The 20,706-nt window shown below is 35.8% G+C and overlaps 1 protein-coding gene across 2 annotated transcripts in view; it reads left to right on the top strand.

Annotated features, from left to right (window-relative positions):
• The window catches only part of Cdon (cell adhesion associated, oncogene regulated), an 86,264-nt gene that overhangs the window by 9,180 nt on the left and 56,378 nt on the right, over positions 1-20,706 (top strand). For both annotated transcript variants that reach the window (XM_010628657.3, XM_010628658.3), the window contains exon 2: positions 19,024-19,158. In XM_010628657.3, the coding sequence (XP_010626959.1) occupies positions 19,083-19,158 (76 nt within the window). In that variant the 5' untranslated portion in view covers positions 19,024-19,082. The remainder of the gene's footprint in view (positions 1-19,023; positions 19,159-20,706) is intronic.

The raw sequence follows: 20,706 nt of genomic DNA, 5'->3' as shown, positions 1-20,706 counted from the left end.
TTGGTACCAGGTATTGAACTCAGGACCTTGTACCTGCAGCCATGTGCCACTGAGCTAAATCCCCAGCCCTAATGTTATATATTCTTTAGTATCATAGAATTATTAACCTATAAGAGATTAACCTCTTCATTTTCTAATGAAATCAAATTATTTAGAAGTATTGGCATTTAAGGTGTTTTCAATTTTCTAACTATAAGCAAATGACTTGGAGCATTGTAATAACATATCTAGGCCACTGAGTGTTGCAGCTGATCTTTTTGTTATTTGTGCCTTATCTCATTCTCATTGCCAATAAAATGACCCAACATATGACTGAAATGTGCCAAATGTTCTTGGTAACATTTCAAATCTCTAGTCTACATATAGTATCGAATCCAACTAAGGAGAGCTGTTGCTTGTTTTCATTTGTGACTGCTCAATGCAAGTGGACACAGGACTGGAAGACAGTCCCACCCTTATTTTGAGTAAATTTAGCATATGTAATGTCTAGATTAATTAAATGCTTCCCTTGAAAAATGAGTTGGTTTTATATAAATGGAAGCTTTAATTTAGGAATCTTCAGGCAGTCTATCACAGCAGTTCAGTCTATCAGAGTGGCAGACCTCGGATCCAGAGTGTTAGGGACCATACTCTACCATTCTGTAGCAATGCAGTCTCTCTGCATTTAAGTTTCCTCCTCTGGAGTAGGAGTGCTGGTTCTGAAGGTGGTGGATCAGGGCATTTAGTGCTCACAGGCAGAGTGCCTTGGCCTAGTGATTGGCACCTGATAGATGCTTATTGAATGTGAGCCTTTGCTGTTGCCTCTCTTGTTACTGGTATTGTCTTGTTTGAAGGGGTTGTTCATTGGCAGAATGTGATGTTGTTGTGGTATAGCTTATTCATAGACTGTTGGAGCAAAATAAAATGAGTGGGGAATAAAATTGGAGGAGCTGTAAATATGAGAATAAACTAGAATTGGTTATATTTTTGTTCTTGGTTTGGCTAAGGCATAGGTCCTAGCAAAGCAAGCAGTTAGGTGAATGCTGTATCATCCAATGATCAAATCTGGATAAATTCCCAGATCCCCAGACAACTGAATACTATCTTGAAGATTTTGCTTCACATTTTTAATTTATTTTTCTTCCCCTTTTCATTTCTCTGAATTTAATATAAGCACATTCCAACCTAATGCTGCGAAAATAAACATTATTTTGGAAGAGATATATTTCATATATAGCTTTATTGACATGTTCTTAAAGGATAATTTTTTGTTGGAACCTTCTGATAATTTTTTTGTTATTACTGTATCCCTTCCTTGTTAGCAGGGGATACATTCCAAGATCTCTGGTGAGTACTGACACTGGGTGGTTCTGAACACAATAGTTATTTTTCTATACATACATATCTATGATAAAGTTTTAACTTATAAACCAGGTACATTAAGAGAATTAAAAAAGCTAATAATTAAATTATGAAAGCATACTGAAATAAAAGTTAATGCAAATGTACTCTTCAGTCTCTCAGAATGTCTTATTGTACTGCACTCATTCATGACTTTTTTCATTACTTACTAAATTGAAATCTTAAATCTTTTCTCTCAAATGGATCCCTTTCTGACTTCTTTTTAGCATATCTAAATGGCCAGCATCATAGCTCTTATGCTGTGGAACCATTATTAAGTATAACAAGGGTTACTTGAATATTTGTACTGTATACTACGATAATCTGATAACCAGGAGACCTACTAAGTGACTAAGGTAGGTGGTATATATAGCATGAATATGCTGAACAAAGGGATAATTCATGTCTTAGACAAGGGAGGGTGTGGTGAAATAGGACAGTTTGAAACTTTATCCCACTACTCGGAATGGTATAACTTAGAACTTAGGAATTATTTCTTGAAAATATTCATTAAATATACAGTATTTGAACCCTGAATAATTTCAAGTAACTGAAACTGTGGAAAACAAAAACAAAGATGGGAGGGATGCTATAATAATTTTCCACCCCAAAGTATCAGAATTGTCTGCTATGGGGAATCCCATTGCTTTCTAGAATTTTTATATGTATATTGAAATACAGAGCAAAATTGCTATGCTTATCTTTCATATTTCCCATTATTCTTTTTGCTTTACCTACAGTCAGAACAAATAAGCATTTACCTTGGATGGTAGCATTAAAGACTAGCAATAAAGCACCACCCCTAACTTGTTTCAAAAATAGAAATCGAAGAAGGTGATGTCATTAGATATAAGTATTTGGTAGGAGATAGGCCAATTATGCAATTGTCAGCCCAACCCATCTTGGCCAGGATAACTGTAAATGTTGTTGTGTGGCTCTTGAAGATTTAGTGGTGAGGGAAATAAAACTGGAGCCAGAAGGAGTTGTGGATTGTATCAAGACATGTGATGGGTACTTTTCATTTGGCCGTTGCTTTTTTTCTTTTTTTCTTTTTTTTTTCTGTCTTCTGTGGTGATGGTAATAATTCTTTAAGAAGGAAATGCTTATCTTAAAATTTAAAAAGTATTTAGGTAAATATTGAGAATTCCATCCTTCTCCATAATTACTTTTTTTTTTTTTTTGGTACTGGGGATTGAACTCAGGACCTTGCACTTGTGAGGCAGGTGTCAGCACCCCTGAGAAAAATCTCCAGCCCTAATTATTATATTTTTATCACATATCCAGATTTGCAGAGAAGCACAGTAGTTTTTGTAGTGGTATTGGACTTGTATACAAGATAAAACTTTGTATCAAAACTCTACAGATGTATAGACTTTTAAAATGTTCAATCTGAAGCCTATAAAATATAGGGCAATGCTTGGCTATTTGAGTTAAAAGAGTTTTCTTAGGATGGTGGTCTAAGGCTATGGAATTGGTTAGTATTTAAATATTCTATTACATTTTTTATTTGGGGGAATGGGATCTTGTATTTGAAACTTGTTTTGTATTTGTCTTGTATTTGAAATTCTTATTTCATCATCCAAAACCATTCTCAACTGAGATTTATGAAGATCAGGGAAGTAGCTGTATGTTTAGTTAATTACTATATAATGTTATTTTAGTCAACATTGTATCTTAGTTGAGATAATAATGTCCTGTATTTTATAAAAGGCAGCTAGCATTCAAACTTGAAAAGTGTTTGACCTTTTCAAAAGGAAAACTTCTTATCTTAGTTTTGTGTGGCACTAATCTCATTTAATGTATGAAATAGATGGGAGTTTCTTATGAAACTAAAATTTCAAAGTAAATACTGACAAAACCATTAAACTAATAGAATTTAAAATTTTTTTAAATTAGTTTTAAAGTTTTAGATTGTTACAATCGAGTTTAACGGTTTGAAAGATAGTTTTGTTAATTTTATATTAATTTTGGTTGGTTTGACTATTTTGCTTTCAAGCATGATTTCCTTTTTTCTTTCTTTCCTTTTCTTTTAATAATGCAGGCCTTGAACTCATTAAGTAGCCCAGGCTGGTCTTGAACTGTCTCAGCCTCCTGAGTGCTGAGATCACAGGCATGTGTCACCATGCCTAGCTGTTTTCCCTTTTGAACAATGAATTTATTTTTAACTGGCAATCCATTATTTGACCCATCCACCTTAAAAGTATACCGCACTATATATAATCCCTCCAAAAACAACGAAACCTTTTATCTATGTATTAATATTTACTTTTTGTATTGAGCATATTGTGGATCAGGGCAGTATGTGTTTTCCTGAGATATGGAAGGCTGCCTGCTGTGCCACGTGCTTTTTGAGTTTGTCATATCAGTGCTGCCATGAGCTGAGTTCTCCTAGTTTTTACCTGTTTCAAAATTTCCTTGGAGGTTGGAATTCTGTAATTCCACCTGACTTTCACATGTCGTTGATGTGCTTCAGAAGCACAATCAAATTGGGTGATGAAGTCTTGTGGTATGTCTTTGGCTGATGACCTGGAATATGACCCAGTGGTCACGAGAACTTATTAATAGTGCAGAAACACTGACATTGTTTTTAAGTGAATTTTATACTTCCAGAAATCCTTCTGCAGATTAGACGAGAAGAAGTAAAAAAACCTCATTCTTTCAGGATGAGAAGAGGCTTGTATTCCCATTGAAGTAAGTGGACATAAGTGTAGATAGAGTAGGCCTTTCTTTCAGTTAGGAAGCTGAGTGTGTAGTGGGGAAGCCTAGACCAATGGTCATCCTGGGCACAGATCTTACCTGTCACTCATGAGCTGTGGACTCTCAGGGAGGCCATCTGAGCATTCTGCATTTTGTTTTCTTCATTTGTAAAATGGAAATATTAGTGTAGCTGCGATCTTTGGCATAACAAACTCATAAAACATGTTTGGTTATATGTAGAGTCTGCCAAAGGAAAAAAAAATACACAACTCTATAGGAAAAGAAAAACTTGCATAAATATTTTAATGCTAAATTTATCAAGACATCATGAGATTAATACAAGTTACCTTTGGCCTCTAAAATTTCAAGAGGTGTTCAAAGTGGTGGGCATTAGCTTCCAGACATTTATTAGTACTGCCAAACTGCCCCTTGGGTAACCTTGCTCATTGAGATTGCTGCACATGCATTTTCAATTTCTTCTCTAGGGGCCAAGAGCGTAGTGGGTTTTCTGTGATATACGGCATCGTCTAGGGCCCCCCATACAGGGTAACACCATCTGTTGAAAAAACATGAAACTACTTTTCTTGAAGTGTGTATGCATTTTTTTTGTAGAGTCTGTGTGTGTGTTCACATACATACATTTCCACACAAACCAGTTACTTTCACCTGACAGAAGCAAGAGGTAGAAGTGGAGTAGATTACCAGAATTATTTGGCACAACTTTCATGTGCATAGCCCCAGCCCCTCAAATCACAGCCAAGTGATCCTTAGTTAACCTAGGGCAGGTGACATAATTCTTCTGTGCCAACGCAGAAAGATGACTGAGAACCATTGCTTTAAACAGTTGAGTCTTTCTCTGTTAGTCCTGCTTTACATACTTGTATAATTTTATTTTATTTTAAAATCTTAACTACTTAGGAAGATGACATTTGCTTATGTAAACAGATTAGCAAATTTGTATTGCCTGATACTGCCAGGGATGATTGATTTGCCTCAGATGTATGTATAAATTAATTTACCAAGTTGAAAACTTACGAAAAATGTTGGTAGGAGGTGGGACAAATTGAATTGATAATTTTAAGATTTGTAAAACAGTTTTGTGATTTGACCTTGTTAATTTGTCCAATGCTCCTAAAATATAATTAAAATGGCTCTTAGAATGTTAGCACCCTTATGTGGTAGAATTTAGATTTAGCAGATCTATTATTTGATTTTGATTATGCATAAGTTTATATTATGTTACAGGAAATGTAACTATGTATACTAAAATACTGATATTTTAGCTGCTATTGCTGACCTCTGTCAAAAATATATGAAGAAAGTCTATTGTATTTGTTTTAGATACAAATTCTTAGAGCCATCCTATGTGTAGTAATTTCCATTTACCTTCTGCAGGTCTTACTATGCCTTTCAAGCCTTTAAGATCATGATGAATGTCTTGTACATTACTGGCTCATTTCTAGTTTTGAACAAAGGAATGATATTTCTGGTGTTATTTTTTGAGTCTTAAGTTTAAATGGACTTTTTATAATACTCATTTAACCTGTTTTCACTTTTGCCTATGGTTTCTCTGTAATTCTGCTTCATGCTTTTTGCTAGTCATCTTGACTTCAGTGTCTGTTTTAAATTACCTATAATATAGACCATTGGCTATCAACTTTTAAAACTTGGCATAGAAATAAGTAAATAAAAATACATGCGTCTTCCATGGAAGACTAAATAAACTCAGTGATAAAGCATTCTCTTAAACAGCTATTTTATGGTATTTGACCATCTTTATCATTTCTTTGTTGGCTGTGACAATTAAGTGACAGGTAAGTGTAATTGTCAGCTTGACTGAATTCTGAGACTCTTAGAAAGGTCATCAAGTTATGCAGGTGCTGTACTCACCAGTGGGTTAATCCACTGCTTTTCCCAGGTGAGTGTGCTGTTAAGAGATGGGGCCCGTTTTTGCGGGGAGGAGGTCACTGGGCCTTGCTTTGAAGGATCTGTCTCTTGCTGGCCCTGTTTCCCTGCTCAGCTTTCCAACCTCCATGAAGCGAGCAGCTTTCCTTTACCACATCCTTCTGCCATAATGTTCTTGCCTTACAGTCAGCCACCCATGACCTGAAACCTCTCAGACTGTGAGCTAAAGTAACCCTCTCCCTCTTGTAAGTTGTATGTGCTGGATATTTTGTATCAGCCGTGAGAAAGCTACTACATCCAAACTGTGGTACTTGACAAGTTGCTGAATTTTGTTTTCTATATATTGGACATGAAATTTTATTCCAGTGTGCATTGCTTGTTTGGTACTCCAAGTGTAACCTAGAACTTTGTGTCAGTTGCCTGGACTTGCTGCCTTTTTCAGCCAAGACAATTTGTTTGGTACTCACTATCTTCAGTACTCAGCACACATCACAGAATCAGTTGATGATGAGTACCAAGGTACCATATTAAATTAGTAGTTTCTTAAGTAAGTCTGCAATTCCCAGGAAACATTGCTGAGTTTTGTGCAGTGTGAGTTTATTTATTTATTAGAATTTGTGAAGCACTTATTTTGTGTAAGATAACTTCCTATGTGTTGGATGTACAGTGATGAGCAAGACAGACACAATCTCCTCTATCATTGAACTGACAAATAGTGGTTAATCAGAGTCCACTAGAAAATTTTTAAATTTTAGATTTAAGAGCAATTTTAGGTTCACACAAAACTGAGTAGAAGGTACAGGGGTTTCTCGTATACCATCTGACCGTATTTATGTGACCTGAAAATAACCTGATCTATTTCTTTTCTTATAGAATAGTTAGTTGAGTGAAATCAAATTCTGCACTTTCCCTTGATGAATCCTTGGTAATGATGTTTGAACATATAAAATTATATTAAATTGAAAATAAAGGCCATTGCTGAAGAAGGAAAGTTTTAAAACCTGAAGTTTTAGAGTAATGTAGAGAGCAAAGAGATAATGGATACTTTTCTGAGTTTACTGTAGGTCTGGATATGACAAACTTTCTGTTGCTGAGACACCAGCTTCCCTGAAAGGTCTGAACATTTGGCCTACTTTAGTGGGAAACTTAGTTATGAAGATTAGGGATGGGACTCTGGTACAGGTACACTGCTCTGTGAGTAGTGGAGACCTGTTGATGTTCAGGAGAGTTATACTGCTCATCTAGGGAGATTATATTATCTGATATTGAGGATGAAAAGCTCAGGATATCTTAGGGGACACATGACTTGGCCGTTTTATGATGAAATGTGTGGTATTGAGCTGTTACAAATCCCATTGATTTAAGAAAGTGAAAACATACACCTGTAATTTCTTCTTCAAAGTAGTGTGATTTTTAATGAAGATTTTATACTTATCTGGAGTAGAATTAAACAAACATCCAAAAGGCATAAAATTTAATATTCTTGGTTAGCAAAATTTTGGCACTCATACTTAGGACAGAAAGGTTTTTTGTTTGTTTTTTTAACGAGCATACATATGCACACACATATTTTAATTTATTTTTTTTCAGTGTTGGGGATTGAGCCCAGTCCTTTACTCACTCTAGGCAGTTGCTCTGTCAATAAACTGTACTTCCAGAATCCAAATGTTTTGTTTTTAAATCTTCTGATGATTAACATCCCCAAACATGGGAGCCTTTGCTGTGGTTTAAATTTAGTATATCATCAACATAAAGTTATCTGTATCAGAGTGTGACTTCTTTGCCATTTCTTAGGCTACATGTCTCTCCATGCATATGATTTATGCCCAGTACAGCATAAACCAAGTATAGTTCTTTCTCTGGCCATGTACTTAACTTTTCTTTTTGTTGTTTTTTTTTTTGGTACTGGGGATTGAGCTCAGGACCTTGGGATTTTGAGGCAGGCAACGGCACCACTGAGCTAAATCCCTGGCCTGTAGACTTGACTTTTTATCCTTTCCAGCAGAAATGGGAATACCTCATTTAATTTTAAGGGCACATTCATTGTTCTGTATACTGGAGTTAGGAGGAAGCACCTAAAAAGCCTTTGTCTACATAAAAGCTGCTTTTTAGTTATTTTATTAGTACGTCTGATGGTTATTTTAATTAGTAGTATGTTTTATTTACACCCTGAGGCTGTTCAAGCTGAGATTGTAATTCAGATAAACAAAATGGTATCTGATGTTTTGGGACACCCACGCTTGCATCTCATCATTTATTCTTAAGGTGCTCACTTAAGTTGGCAGGGAAGTCAGGAAGAGAAGCAGGAGATGATTGTGTGAATGTGTTAATGGGACTCATTGTGATATTTCCATGGATGAATAGTGTGGACTGATCAGATTCAACCATGCTTTTCCCATCTATGTAGTTTGCAAATTGGTAGTACTCTTTTGTCCTAACCAGTGATTTTTTTTAAAGGTAAATACTGAGTCTTCATGAGAAGACTGATGTTTCTGATAGTATTTCCAGAATTCTGTGATATCTCATTGATAGTTTTATTGTGACATGGTCAATAATTACTTTTACAAAGCAAAAAAGTTTACTAGGAGAATTTCTCATTACTGTATGTGAATATAAAGTGAAGAGGACTACTTTTTGAAATTCTGACAGTAAAACTGTAAACTCTACAACTCCTTTTTTTTCTTTTCAACCTAGTGTTTTGTTTGTTTTGTTTTTTTTTGGTGGATACATAGACTCTTTCTCACTTGCACACTGAACTAGTGAGCTTCATTTTAGAGCTGAAGTTTTGTTGATTTTGGACAACTTTGCTGTTCTTTCCTTTCCTCTTTCATTAGTACAGTTTTTGGAGTCTGCCAAAACTATAACGTAAGAGATATATACATGCTTCTGTTTCTTTTTTTCTCACATTTAAACACAGCAGTTGTAAAATGTCATAGAAGTCTATAGCTGAAAAGAATGTGGAGTTCTTTTCCCTCTTTTCATGTAGAGCTTGTGTCAGTGCATGCTGTCTGAGTAACATTCTTGAGGAAAAGGAAATATACCAGATGGGACTACCAACTAATAATTTTGTTTTAAATGTATTATTTAAAAAATAAAAGGTGCTGTCCCCTTTTGAAAACTTTTTGCAGTAAGAAGTTTTAAATTTCATTACATATCTAATACAAGATTTAAAGATGCCAGAAATTCAGCATTTTAGGAAATAATGCCAAGGCCCCTATTGCCTTATTCTGCTTTATCATCCAACATCCCACACCTTTTTTATTCTAAGTGCTTTGAATGTAGTTACTTGCTATGGTTTGAATATGTCCTTCATGGTTCATGTATGGGAGCTTAATCCTAATGCAGCACATTTGAGAGGTGTTAATAAGTAATTAATTAGCAGAATTGAGAGGTGTTAACAAGTAATTAATTAGCCATGAAGTCCCTGCCCCATGAATGAATTAATGCTATAAACATGGGAATGGGTAGGTATCACAGAACTGGGTTCCTGATGATCTCTTGGTGTTTTGCCTTCCACCTTGCAGTGACATAGCATGAAGATCTTATGTCGCAGTTATCGTGTCAAGACATTTGGAGTTCTTTTAGAAATGTTATGGCATTTTTTTATATTGTCCTTCATTTTCTTTCTTTCTTTCTTTTTTTTTTTTGCAAATAGCAATAATGAATAAATTGAGTCATAAAGTTGGGGTTAAGAATATATGGGATTACAAATCAGGTATAATCGTGATGAGAATGACTATAATGATTCTTTTATACATTGATACTGAAAATGATTAACAAAGGATTTCAGAAAAGTTTATCTATCTTCTAGTTTAGTCTGTCTGCTGCCATGGTTTTTCTAGGTGTGTGTGTGTGTGTGTATGTGTCCTTGAATTATTCTCTTTGCTTGTCCTGTTTGTTGTTTCCCAATGCCCCAGCTGCTGCCTGGCTCATCTTAACAGAGATATCCCACCAGTTTTCTTCCATTTCCGTTAGACAGACCAGACCTAATGTCAGAGATGACTGGACTAAAACTTCACCATATATTTACAAAGATATTGTGATCTTAATGGACTTAATTTTTTATTTTCTCATCTGCCAGGGCATTCTGAGGTGTTCTGGGATGTGTGTTTTGTTGGTACAGGCCACTGTGTGTCTTTACTTGTGTCATGAATTAGCATCAGTTTGTGCCAGTTGGGTGCTGACTACTTAATAATATGTGATTGACGTGTGTCAACTTTTGAATGTGCCTGAAGAGTCAGTCCTATTATCAGTGCACAGCTACTCTTCCACAGTGGCACAACAGATTTGATGAAGCTGTGTCTGACTTAATTCCCATTACCAAGTTGAGAAAAGCAAGAGGTTGTAAGAAATGTAGACTAATTCAATTATTTCATGTAGCCTTATGTTAAAGAGGGAATAAGGTAGTTGTCAGTATATTCTCTAGGGAACTCATAACTCGCGAGGTCCCATAACCTAAAAATACTTGTGCAGAGACTTATCATATTCAACCAGTATAGATACAGATTTATTTACAGCACAGATACTTTTCTGAGAGTTCTAATTTTTTTATTTGCTTTTCCTAAATGCTTGACTTCATATATTAGAATATATTTTATGGACATTAAGTTCTCCTTAACACCCCCCTCCCATGTTATTGAAATGAAATGTAAAGCAAACCCCTTGAAGTTGAATCTTTTGTAATTGCCAGAGAAAATCCTGTACTCCCATTAGTCCAGTGTAGCATTTGGTAAGATCTAAGCAAAGCCCTGAACTTCTAAACAGCTGTATTAATTATATTACCTACCACTTAACATAGAGCTCCTTTTCAGATGTTTCTATGTGCCCCTCCTCTACCAAAGAAAGTTACCAAATATCTGATGGTAATCTTTACAACATCAGGATGTTCAAGTTTAGCTGGTTCCTAGCAAACCTTAGAGATTTTGTTTTTAGCATTTGTTTAGTGGTTACCATAACTCTATTATTTTTACTCACAAAGCCAGTGCAGTGACAAACTTGAAAATCCACCAAGTGTTGAATTTGTAAACATTTTTCTTCTTTTTTTTGTAACAATTTTTGACTCTACAGTACTTGCAAAAAAATTCCCCTTGCAATTTGCTGTTTTATTTTTCAATAATCTCTCACTTTTTTTTTAGCATTTCACCATTTGTATGCAGCTATACTTTTAAAAATTCATAATGCTTCTGTACAGTTCACCATGGATGCCAGATTTATCTTAACTCCACAGTTCTCGATTTCCTGTGCTCCAGAGGCAGTAAGAAATTCTGTTGGAAACAGTGGAACAGAACATTTGACTTATCCTTTTTAAAAACTGCACAAATATTGTGAGTAGGGTCTAACTCGGCTGTACGACCCCTCTCTTTCAGTATGTAATTAGGACCACATTGATGCTTGGTGCAGCTGGTAGCCCCTCACTGTTGCCTTTTTCTACTGTGACCCTTGAGCTCTGTGACCTTTCCTGAGGTTAGTCCTAGTCCCTTTTCATTGTATTGGTGCTGAAGTAGCTCATGTGGAGTTGATTATTTCTTTGCTCATTTGGCCTTTTTGGTGCCATAACTCCAAGTCACTTCCATTTTCTCTGTCTGCTTTTGGCGGTCTGCAATGAAAGGAAATGCTTCTGCAGGCAGCAGCATCATTTATATGCTTGGCTGACTCCACTGAGAAGTGGGGGAAGGGGTGTGAAGTCTATGGTGCCAGCCCTTTAAAATTTAAGAGGTTCATCTGAATGATGCTGCAGTCATTAATAAGTACTCATACAGTGGGTACCATTGGCATCTCAGACTGAGAGGACATCTCTGGTAAGAGAGTCCTTACAGTTACTGCTAGTGGACCTGGGTGTTTGATACCCTGTGTCTCCTTTTATAGGATTCCTCTGTTTTTCCTCATGACTCAGTTATGTGGCAGGTCAGAGAATTCAACATTGTCCATTGTACATGGCTGCTTTAAGGGATTCTTTAGTTTTTATAAGAACCCACATAGCCCCCAGAAAACATGCTATTATATTTGTCACACTTATTAATAATAACACTTTCTTTGCCTCTCTTTTCCTTGCCTTTCCCCCATCCTCTCCTAAAATCACCAAGGATATTTGCCAGCTGTTCCTCTCATTTTGGGAGATCCCATTGGACAGCACAAAGACTGTCACTGATCAAAGCTTTTAATAATCACCAAGGAGTGAACAGCTTCAAACTGAGTCTTATTACCTTAGACTGCAGTACCTTTGAAAGGTGAATCAGTGTGAAATGTAACTGAAGTCATTTTTAAAGAAGTCTTAGGTGATTGATGACATTCATAGAATATCAGTTTCTGTCTTTTCCTTTTTGTTTTTAAATTTTTTCATTAATACTGTGATTTGTGGATATTTTGAGGAGCTCCTAATCTTTAGAATTAGCATTTTTTAGAATTTGGCTGGAGGCTTTTGCCTCTATGTGGATCAACAATTATTTTTGTCTACCGTTGCCCCGCAAGCTCTCATAAATGATCCTCCTAAAATATCTCTGTTAAGAATTTCGGTCCTCAAGCCAGGCATGGTGGCACATGCTTGTAATCTCAGCACTTGGGAGACTGAGGCAGGAGAATCGCCATGAGTTCAAGGCCATTCTGAACTATATAGAACAGAAAAATTTTTTTTTCAGTCCTCTTTCTGTTGGTCTGCCCTGAAGTCCCACTTAAATCCACCTCGACTCATGATATCCATATCTTCAGATATATGCTTTGCATTCCCTGCACACTTTGCCTGCAGTAACCAGGAAAGACACTGCTACTTCTCATGTTTCCTGTCTTGGTAAATGCACATCATTTAGTCACCGGTCCAAGAAATCTGGACAGCAGCCTTGTCAAGGCAGTTGGGAAGCAAAGAAATGGACATGTGAATAGGTTCCAACCTATCAATTCTATTTCTTACATCTTTTATATATGTCTGTGTCTTAAATTAAAAGTCTTCTAAGTTTATCCTCTTGATATTTCTCTCCTACAGGTCCCCAATTCCCTTTCATGACAGCCTTCTAATTTGCCTTCAGCCATTTCCCACATTGCAGGGTATAGGTTGGAGGTTGTCATTGGCTAAATAAATTATGTGAATTATGCCACCCCTCTTTTTGTACTGCTCACAGGATCTCATCCCAAGTAGATGTCCTATGTTTGGAATGAACTGATTGAAAGGATGCTGTTTTTTTTTTTTTTTTGAGAAGTTTGTATAGGAAATGTTAACTTTGTAACTATATTATTTAAATATTCTGAATGGAAAAAACTTTGATAATAAGACAAAATTGTATGTGATTGAATTCTAGGTAGTTCAGTGCGTTTTTTGTTCCTAAGTGTCTTTGTGTATTTGATTTCCCTACTGAAATTGTACAGAATTAATCTCAATTCTACTTAACCAAGAATTTTTAAATAAGTATATTTCACTTTTTCTTTTTAAGTTGCTATGGAAAACTCATTTTTCCTTATAGTTGATGTTTTGAAATGAATAGTTTGAAAATAGGGATAAATCCTAATTTGAAAGAAGGAAATTACTATGTTTCACACAGAATAAGATTCTTTTAAGAAGGAAACAAACAATATGTTTTTCAATTTTTGAAGAGCTATCCTGATCCCAAAATCAAGTTTTTGTTCACTAACTAAACATAGTTATTCCTTAAATTTGAAGTGGGGAGGGCAAACTCTGAGAAAGTAGGACAAACACATCTGGGGAGAAGGATAATTCAAAAAGACAGCCTTGATCGTCCTTAGGAGAGCAGAGGCAATGCTTCAAAAACAAAGTAATCAAATCTAAAAATTCAGGAAGGACTTTCCCCAAAGGATTATTCTGGCAGCATGTTGAAAAGGGGTTATAAAAGCAGTAAGTTCACAACCTGAACAATAAGTTAAGTAAACGTTGGGGAAGTATTTCCTTTCTCATTCTAAGATGAGACATACCTTTAGCCTCCTTTCACCAACAGAAATGCTGCTAAGCTTGGATGGCATATAAAGTGCGGTTTGTTATCCTGACAAATTGCCTTCATGTAGATGGGAGGGAAGGGCTTAAAACTCTAACTTAGGAAATACCAGCTCTTCTTTGTAACCTCAAGATTCAAGGAGGGAGCAGCACTCTGCCAGACACGACTGGGGAGCACTCCAAAGATTTCTGCAGCAGGGAGGAAAGAGATGTCTTCATTTGTAGGTTTAATGAGGTACTACTTCACTCTTCACTTTGCTCTTTTTTTTTTCTTTAACTCTATACTCCTTTTTTTCCTAGAGAGGTTTTTCACATTTGGAGTTGAACCCAGTTTAAAATTCTACCCTTGAGTTATTTTAGTACTTCCTGAAGTTAGGGAAATAGAAATGTATGTATGTTACACAGACAAGAGCAACAGGGAAGGAAGAATACAGTCTTGAAATCAATGGCACTCTTTGGTTTTGAATGCCAGCATATTTTCCTATAAAGTATCAGCAATTTTTACATACAAATGTAGTTTTAAAGAAATAAATGCTATAAAACCATACAGTGTGACAACTGTGCCTCTGTCCTCCTTTGTAAAGAATTTTGGGGGAAGCAGAGGTTTTTTTGTCTGTGATGTACTTTGTTAGGGAAGGTCAGATATGGACAAGCTTTAATAAATGTGGCCTGTAATCTTCATGCCTTTTATTCTTTTGCATTTTTGTATAAGTTTAGAATATTGGTAAAATAAATTATTACTAGATTACACAGTAAAAGTTGCTTTGTGTCCTATCAGGCATTTTAATCAATAGCTCAAAGTGTAGGTGTTTTACATCCACAGTTTGCTTACCATAGTCCAAGTGCTGACATCACATACTGATGGGAAGAGTTAGGACTGTGTGCTTGGTGGGAACAGGGTTGGTAATACACTGGTGTTTTCATCTTAGAAAACAGTGTGATGATGTATTAAGAGCCTTAAAAATGTTTATATTCTTTGACCCAGTAATTCCACTTCTAAAAATCTAAGGACATAAATAGGACTGACTAAAGATTTATGGACAGTGATATTCATGGCAGCATCATCTATAACAGTGAACACACACATGTTCAAAAGTAGTCTAACTATAAAAAGGGAATGATTAAGTAGATTAAAGTACATCCCTCCAATAATCCAACTTTCTGCATCTGTTACAAATAATGGCCGTGAAGGATCATTAGATAATAAATGTTTAAAAGAATTAAAAATTGTTACATGTTATGACCTCAGTTGTATAAACATACACATACGTGATAAGGATATGAAGGGAATGCATCAAAATATTGATGTTATCAGAATGTTTGGATTACTTTTTATGTATTTTTATGTATTTTACATATTCTGTACTGAATTATAAGTTTTTTTGTCAGTGGATATTTGTAGAAACTTGCTGTTAACAAGTTTTTACTTGTAAAATATGTGGGAAAAAATGTTGAATATTTTGTTTAAAATAATATGTCATTGTATTAACACAGCTGGGTATTTTTAAGAACTTCTAAATGAGAGAAACGCTGAAGATTGAAAAATGACAATATAATTTCATTCCAAAGTCTGTTCTGATATGACTTAAGCCAGAATTTTGTTTTTAAATATTTGAATGTTGTGTATTCTACAACTAAGGTCCTACACCCTTTGGCACAGGGTATATCCAAGTGGTGTATGAAGTGTCGTGAGCTGGTGTGCTCTTCTCGTGGACCTTTTCTTTGCTGGTCCTATTTTCAGAGAGGGTGAGAGGAGGGTGGGAGAACAACTATATTGAGGAATTGTGGGCTCTTGTCTACTGAAGGTAAATTTTATGGATGAGAGAGATAATACGCATGTTCAGTCCACTGTCCTGTGTGTAAGACGACAGGAGCCTCATTTAATTGCGGTAAACTTGGCTAAAAAATTGTTAATGTGCCAGAGCAGTGCTGGCGAAATTTATATATAATATATACTTGGTTTTGTAATAATTTACTAGTCAAATAGCAGTAACACTAATCTCATCAAGCAATTTCTTTTTTGATAAAGATAGTACTGTTGAAAATGACATGGTATTGAGTGATTTTCCAGTGGTGCTAATGGATGTGCTCTGACTTTTGCACATTTTACCTCCTCTGTGTTCACTGAGTTTGCACCTGAGAGTCTGGTGACAACTGTCAAGTATAATTTCCAGCTACCCAACTTGTGTAACAACAGAATCTAACTCCTTGCTCTCACTGTCACAGTTCTCTAAAACACTGGACAAGCTTGTCATGGATAAATATAAGCTAATTCAACAAATGTCTAGTAAATGCCTTTTATGACCATAGATTCTTTCCAACTTCCCAAATCATCTGGGAATGTTGAGTAACCCAGTAGAGACAGATTTAACAAAGGAGATTCCTGTGTGATGATATTTAGGTAGCAACATGAGCTGTGAAACTTGAAAGGACACCTATAAAGTAGGTCATGTGCTAGGGTTAAAGTTGCTTCTGAAGTTGGTTTCATGCTTTCTAATAAGTAGTTGAAGAAAGATTTGGCAAAAGGTAGAAAAAAATCCTCCCTATCTTCATTCTCTTAGGAAAGAATCTCCTGTTAACAAGTTATTTGAATGTTTACATTGCCTTGACTACTTACCAGCAGTATATGTTGGTTCTTACCCTTGAACCGAGTGAGAGTTCAAATAAACTGAAGGAGTTTGCCCACAGCAGGGACCTTCTGTGAGGACACTTTTTAGAAGAGGTCAGCAACAAAAAGTAAGAAAGGCAGTCTTTGACCTGATGTCAGTGAACTATAGAGACTTGGGTTTGCAACTTTGATTTTACTGTACCTGGCACAGAGAACACCAGATCCTGGGAGATACTATTTGGCTTAGTAGAAGTCATATGTAAAGTGTTTTGCTTTGTGTTACTACCTAGTTTTATTCAGGGTTAAAATCAACGTTTCTTTGCATAATGAGTATGTAGATAAAATTTTCATTTCTCCAGTATCATTAATATGATACAGTTTTTACATTTTGACTGGGATCATAGGTTCTTTGGCTAGCCCACGCCAAGTAGGAACATGGGGCAGAATTTGCAGAAATAATAACCTTGTCTAGCATAATACCTGGTATATAGCCAGTACTTAATGTACTTTTGTGTATTTTTAAAATTATACATATGAGTAAATAAATGAGTGTAGAGTTACAAATGTAGCTAAAATAAACTAGATTTAGATGAGATGGTGGTTTTCATTAAATGCTACTCTGTAACATACACCTGGGAAATACACTATATTAAAGAATTCCCTTCATTTTAAGAAACATTTATGGAGTATTTACTTTCTTAAGACGAGGCATTAGAATTTTAGTGTTGACTGTGATGTCATTCTTGCCTTCAGAGAGGACCAGCTATGTGACTGGAGAAGTTCTTCAGCACCATAGTGCCATAGTAGATATATGTCAGTTATGGAGAAAAAAATCTTAGCTATCTTTCAAGGATGGATGGAGCTTTTTAATTTTACTGATTTTATTTATCTTGTTCATGGCTCACCCCTCTCTGTCTCTCTCGACTATTAAATTATAAGCTTTTGTCTGTTATTTTTCCTTATGTAGTAAAAATTGCTTTGTTCCCAGCTTCTGAGAGAGTACCTTGACAGCTTCCTCCTTCAGCCGCCTGAATAGCTGGGATTACAGACATATGTTCCTAGTCCTGGCTGAGTATACCTAGCATGTTATAAATATTTAATAAATATTTGTCACATGAACAATGCTTTTGATAGATACTGCCTCCATAAAGAACCTACTGATTTTATTTCCACCAACAACATATCATAGTGATTTATCCTCATAGGCTTGCCAGTGCTGGCTTTGTGGAACTTTTTAAAGATGTGCTGCTTTCACCCACCAGCCCCCGATCTGTCTCCTGGAGGAATTACTGTGTCTTCTGATAGCTATTCCTCTTTCATGTCTCTCCCATTTTGCATATTCTCCATCAGCTTGTGGTCTTTCTATTTTATTTTTTTATTGAGTTTATTGGTACAATCTAGGTCTACAGTAGTTACATTCATTATTGGGATTCTGTACCTTCACATGACAGTACTTGGTTCTCATTTTTTCCCCTTGTCCCTGCCCTCCCTTCACCCACTCCTCCCCTCCCCCTTTACAAACTCTTTATTTCCATTTCTACATTTTCTCATATTTTTTTCTTTTAGCTTGTGGTCTTTTTAAAGCATAAATAACACCACATTACTCTCCTCTAAGTCCTCTAAGGCATTTAGCATAAGTCCTAGAACCTTCACCCAACCTTCAACACTGAATACAGTCTGGCGCAGCCTTCCTGTCTGCCTTCATCCCTGACTGTTCTTTTCCTGGCTGATCCCACTATGACCACTGAATTCCAAATTCAATGCCAGCACAGGCTTGCACTTAGTACTATTTTCTTTCTGTTTGAACAATCCATGAGCCCAAATCTCTACCTGAGGAAAGGGAAGAAAACCAGAAACACCTTTGTCAGAAAGATTAGTACAGTGGACCCTCATGTTACAACTGGCCTGACATACGAACAACTTGAGTTAATTTAGGTTAATGAAAGATTCATCTGCCTCCTGTTATCTGTATTGTGTATCCAGGGGAACATCCAGATCTCAGCCGTATTGACTTATCACCAACTTGAGTTACAGCCAGCCCTTGGGAACTAATTGAATTCATAAGTCAAGCATCCACTGTATATCAGAAATGCTGAATTGGGGTCTGGCACATTGTAAGCACCATGTATTTGTTATGGCTTTGTTATGGGAATGAGGAGAAAGAATACATGTTGGTTGTGCTTAGTTGCTTGTGAGTTGTATAAAAAGATACTAGAGGCAGTTGAATGTATTCATTTGGAATGACTAGTTTTCTATAATACAAGGTATCCTGGTACCATGGGCAAATGAGTAATACTTTCCACTTGAATTTGGCATCTCGAGATCTATTTGTGGATTGGGGTGGTATGGGTCATTAAGTACCTAGGGCTTTGCATACACCATGCAGAGCTTTCAGGATAGGGGCAGCTATTATGCTCAAAACTCCCAATGGTTCACATTAAAGATTTCACTGGATTTTATACTTTAGATTTTTTTTTTCTTTCTTAATACTTTCTAGTGAGTGAAGGCCTGGTTTTCTCTGGAAATTTGTCCTACCTGCCTCTGTAATCGGGCGCTATGCATCCAGATCTTGGACCCTTATGGACACTGCTGTATGTTATTCTTATGATTCCGTGTTCTTTTGTGAGTTCAGGTAAGAGGAGAATGGTGGGATTTTGGCTGAGGCCTTTTCTCGTCTTAATCCTAAAAAATTTTGATTTCAATACTTTGCTAATAATAGCAGTATCTAAAATGTTTCTGAGATTTGATTGACCAGGTACATGCTTTAAAAACTTGATGTAGAACATTAAGGATCTTTTAATAGTGCTTTGGGCATTGGGAGGCCTTCCAATCCTTGTCCTTGTAATTTATTGTTCTTATAATTGTCAGCTTAAAAACATTTTCTAATCATCCTTTTTTTCATTGAGAGGATATGCTATATGTTACTGATTTCTTAATTTGGAAATGAATAGCAGGAATAAAGTGCTAAGTGCATACCACAAAAGAGAAGATGCAGACTAATAGAATAACGTTCAACTTGGAGTGAGAGAGCTTGGTTCAGATGCCAAGTCTGGCACTTTCTCTCATGACCTCAACTAATTTATTATGTACTTCTTTGGGTTACTGGAAAGCTTAAATGTGTTTATTGTTAAGAATATATAGTGCCGGGGATTTAGCTCAGCGGTTCGGTGGCCTGCCTTGCAAGCACAAGGACCCGAGTTCAATCCCTGGTACCAAAAAAAAAAGAAAAGAAAAAAAAGAATATATAAGCCCCAGGCTAAATACATGGCCCACATGTATTTTTTTTTAAATTTTAGACTTATGTAAAGATGTATATACAAATACTGTGATGTTTGTTCATTGAGTAGTATTTATTGTCTGTTAAAAATCCTGTGTGACAATATTAGATTTGGTAAAGGAAAATTGATTCATTGGTTTTATTTCTTTTATGGTTTTCTAAACAACTACCATAGCTTTAGCCAAGAAGCTTTCTTTAATCTTTATTTCTGATTAAATATTCTGTAAAAGAGATTGAACAATTTATTATTTTTTTCTTTTAAGTGTTTTATTCAATCAAATTAACAGTATTGCTGCTCCCCTCCCATTTTGGGGAGGAGGAAGAGGGGGATCTGTATTGCTATTCTGGTGCAAGAATCACCCTTCCCTGCCCAAGTTTTTGCAGGAATAGATATAACAAATGAAATTATTTCAAATGCCAAATATCAATATGAAGCCTTTATACCTCAGAAATGATAAAGTTTGCATTTCAGAATGGCTTCTATTTTCTTAAGAGTTGAGCATATTATATTAAAATAATGAAGTAGTGAAAAAGTGCCATAGCCTTTATTTGCAGAATAACATCCTATTGTTAAAATAGGAGAGAATTCTTTTTATTTTGAGGCAGGTGGTGGGACCACAAAGCTAATAAATCCCTGGCCCCGTTCTTTTTATTTTGAAAGGCATCTTGTCTTTACTTTCTCAGGTGTTTAACTTCCATGTCTTACACATCACTTTGTTAAAAGGCAGCTTGCTGTTTTCCAGTAATATAATTAGTGTTATATATATTTATATTATAAGCATTCTTGTCTGTTCTACCTTAATTTTAATGTAAGCCCTAGGCTAGTATATTGCTCTGTTTTCTTCCAAAAGATGGGCTCATAAAAATTTTATTAGAATTTTTGTAAGTATCAAGAGCAGCCCC

The sequence above is a fragment of the Fukomys damarensis genome, unplaced genomic scaffold (assembly GCF_012274545.1).
Source record: "Fukomys damarensis isolate Sample0158 unplaced genomic scaffold, DMR_v1.0_HiC HiC_scaffold_16, whole genome shotgun sequence".
Lineage (NCBI taxonomy): Eukaryota > Metazoa > Chordata > Mammalia > Rodentia > Bathyergidae > Fukomys > Fukomys damarensis.
Note: the sequence above shows the minus strand (reverse complement) of the source record. Positions and strands in the feature narration are given on the sequence as shown.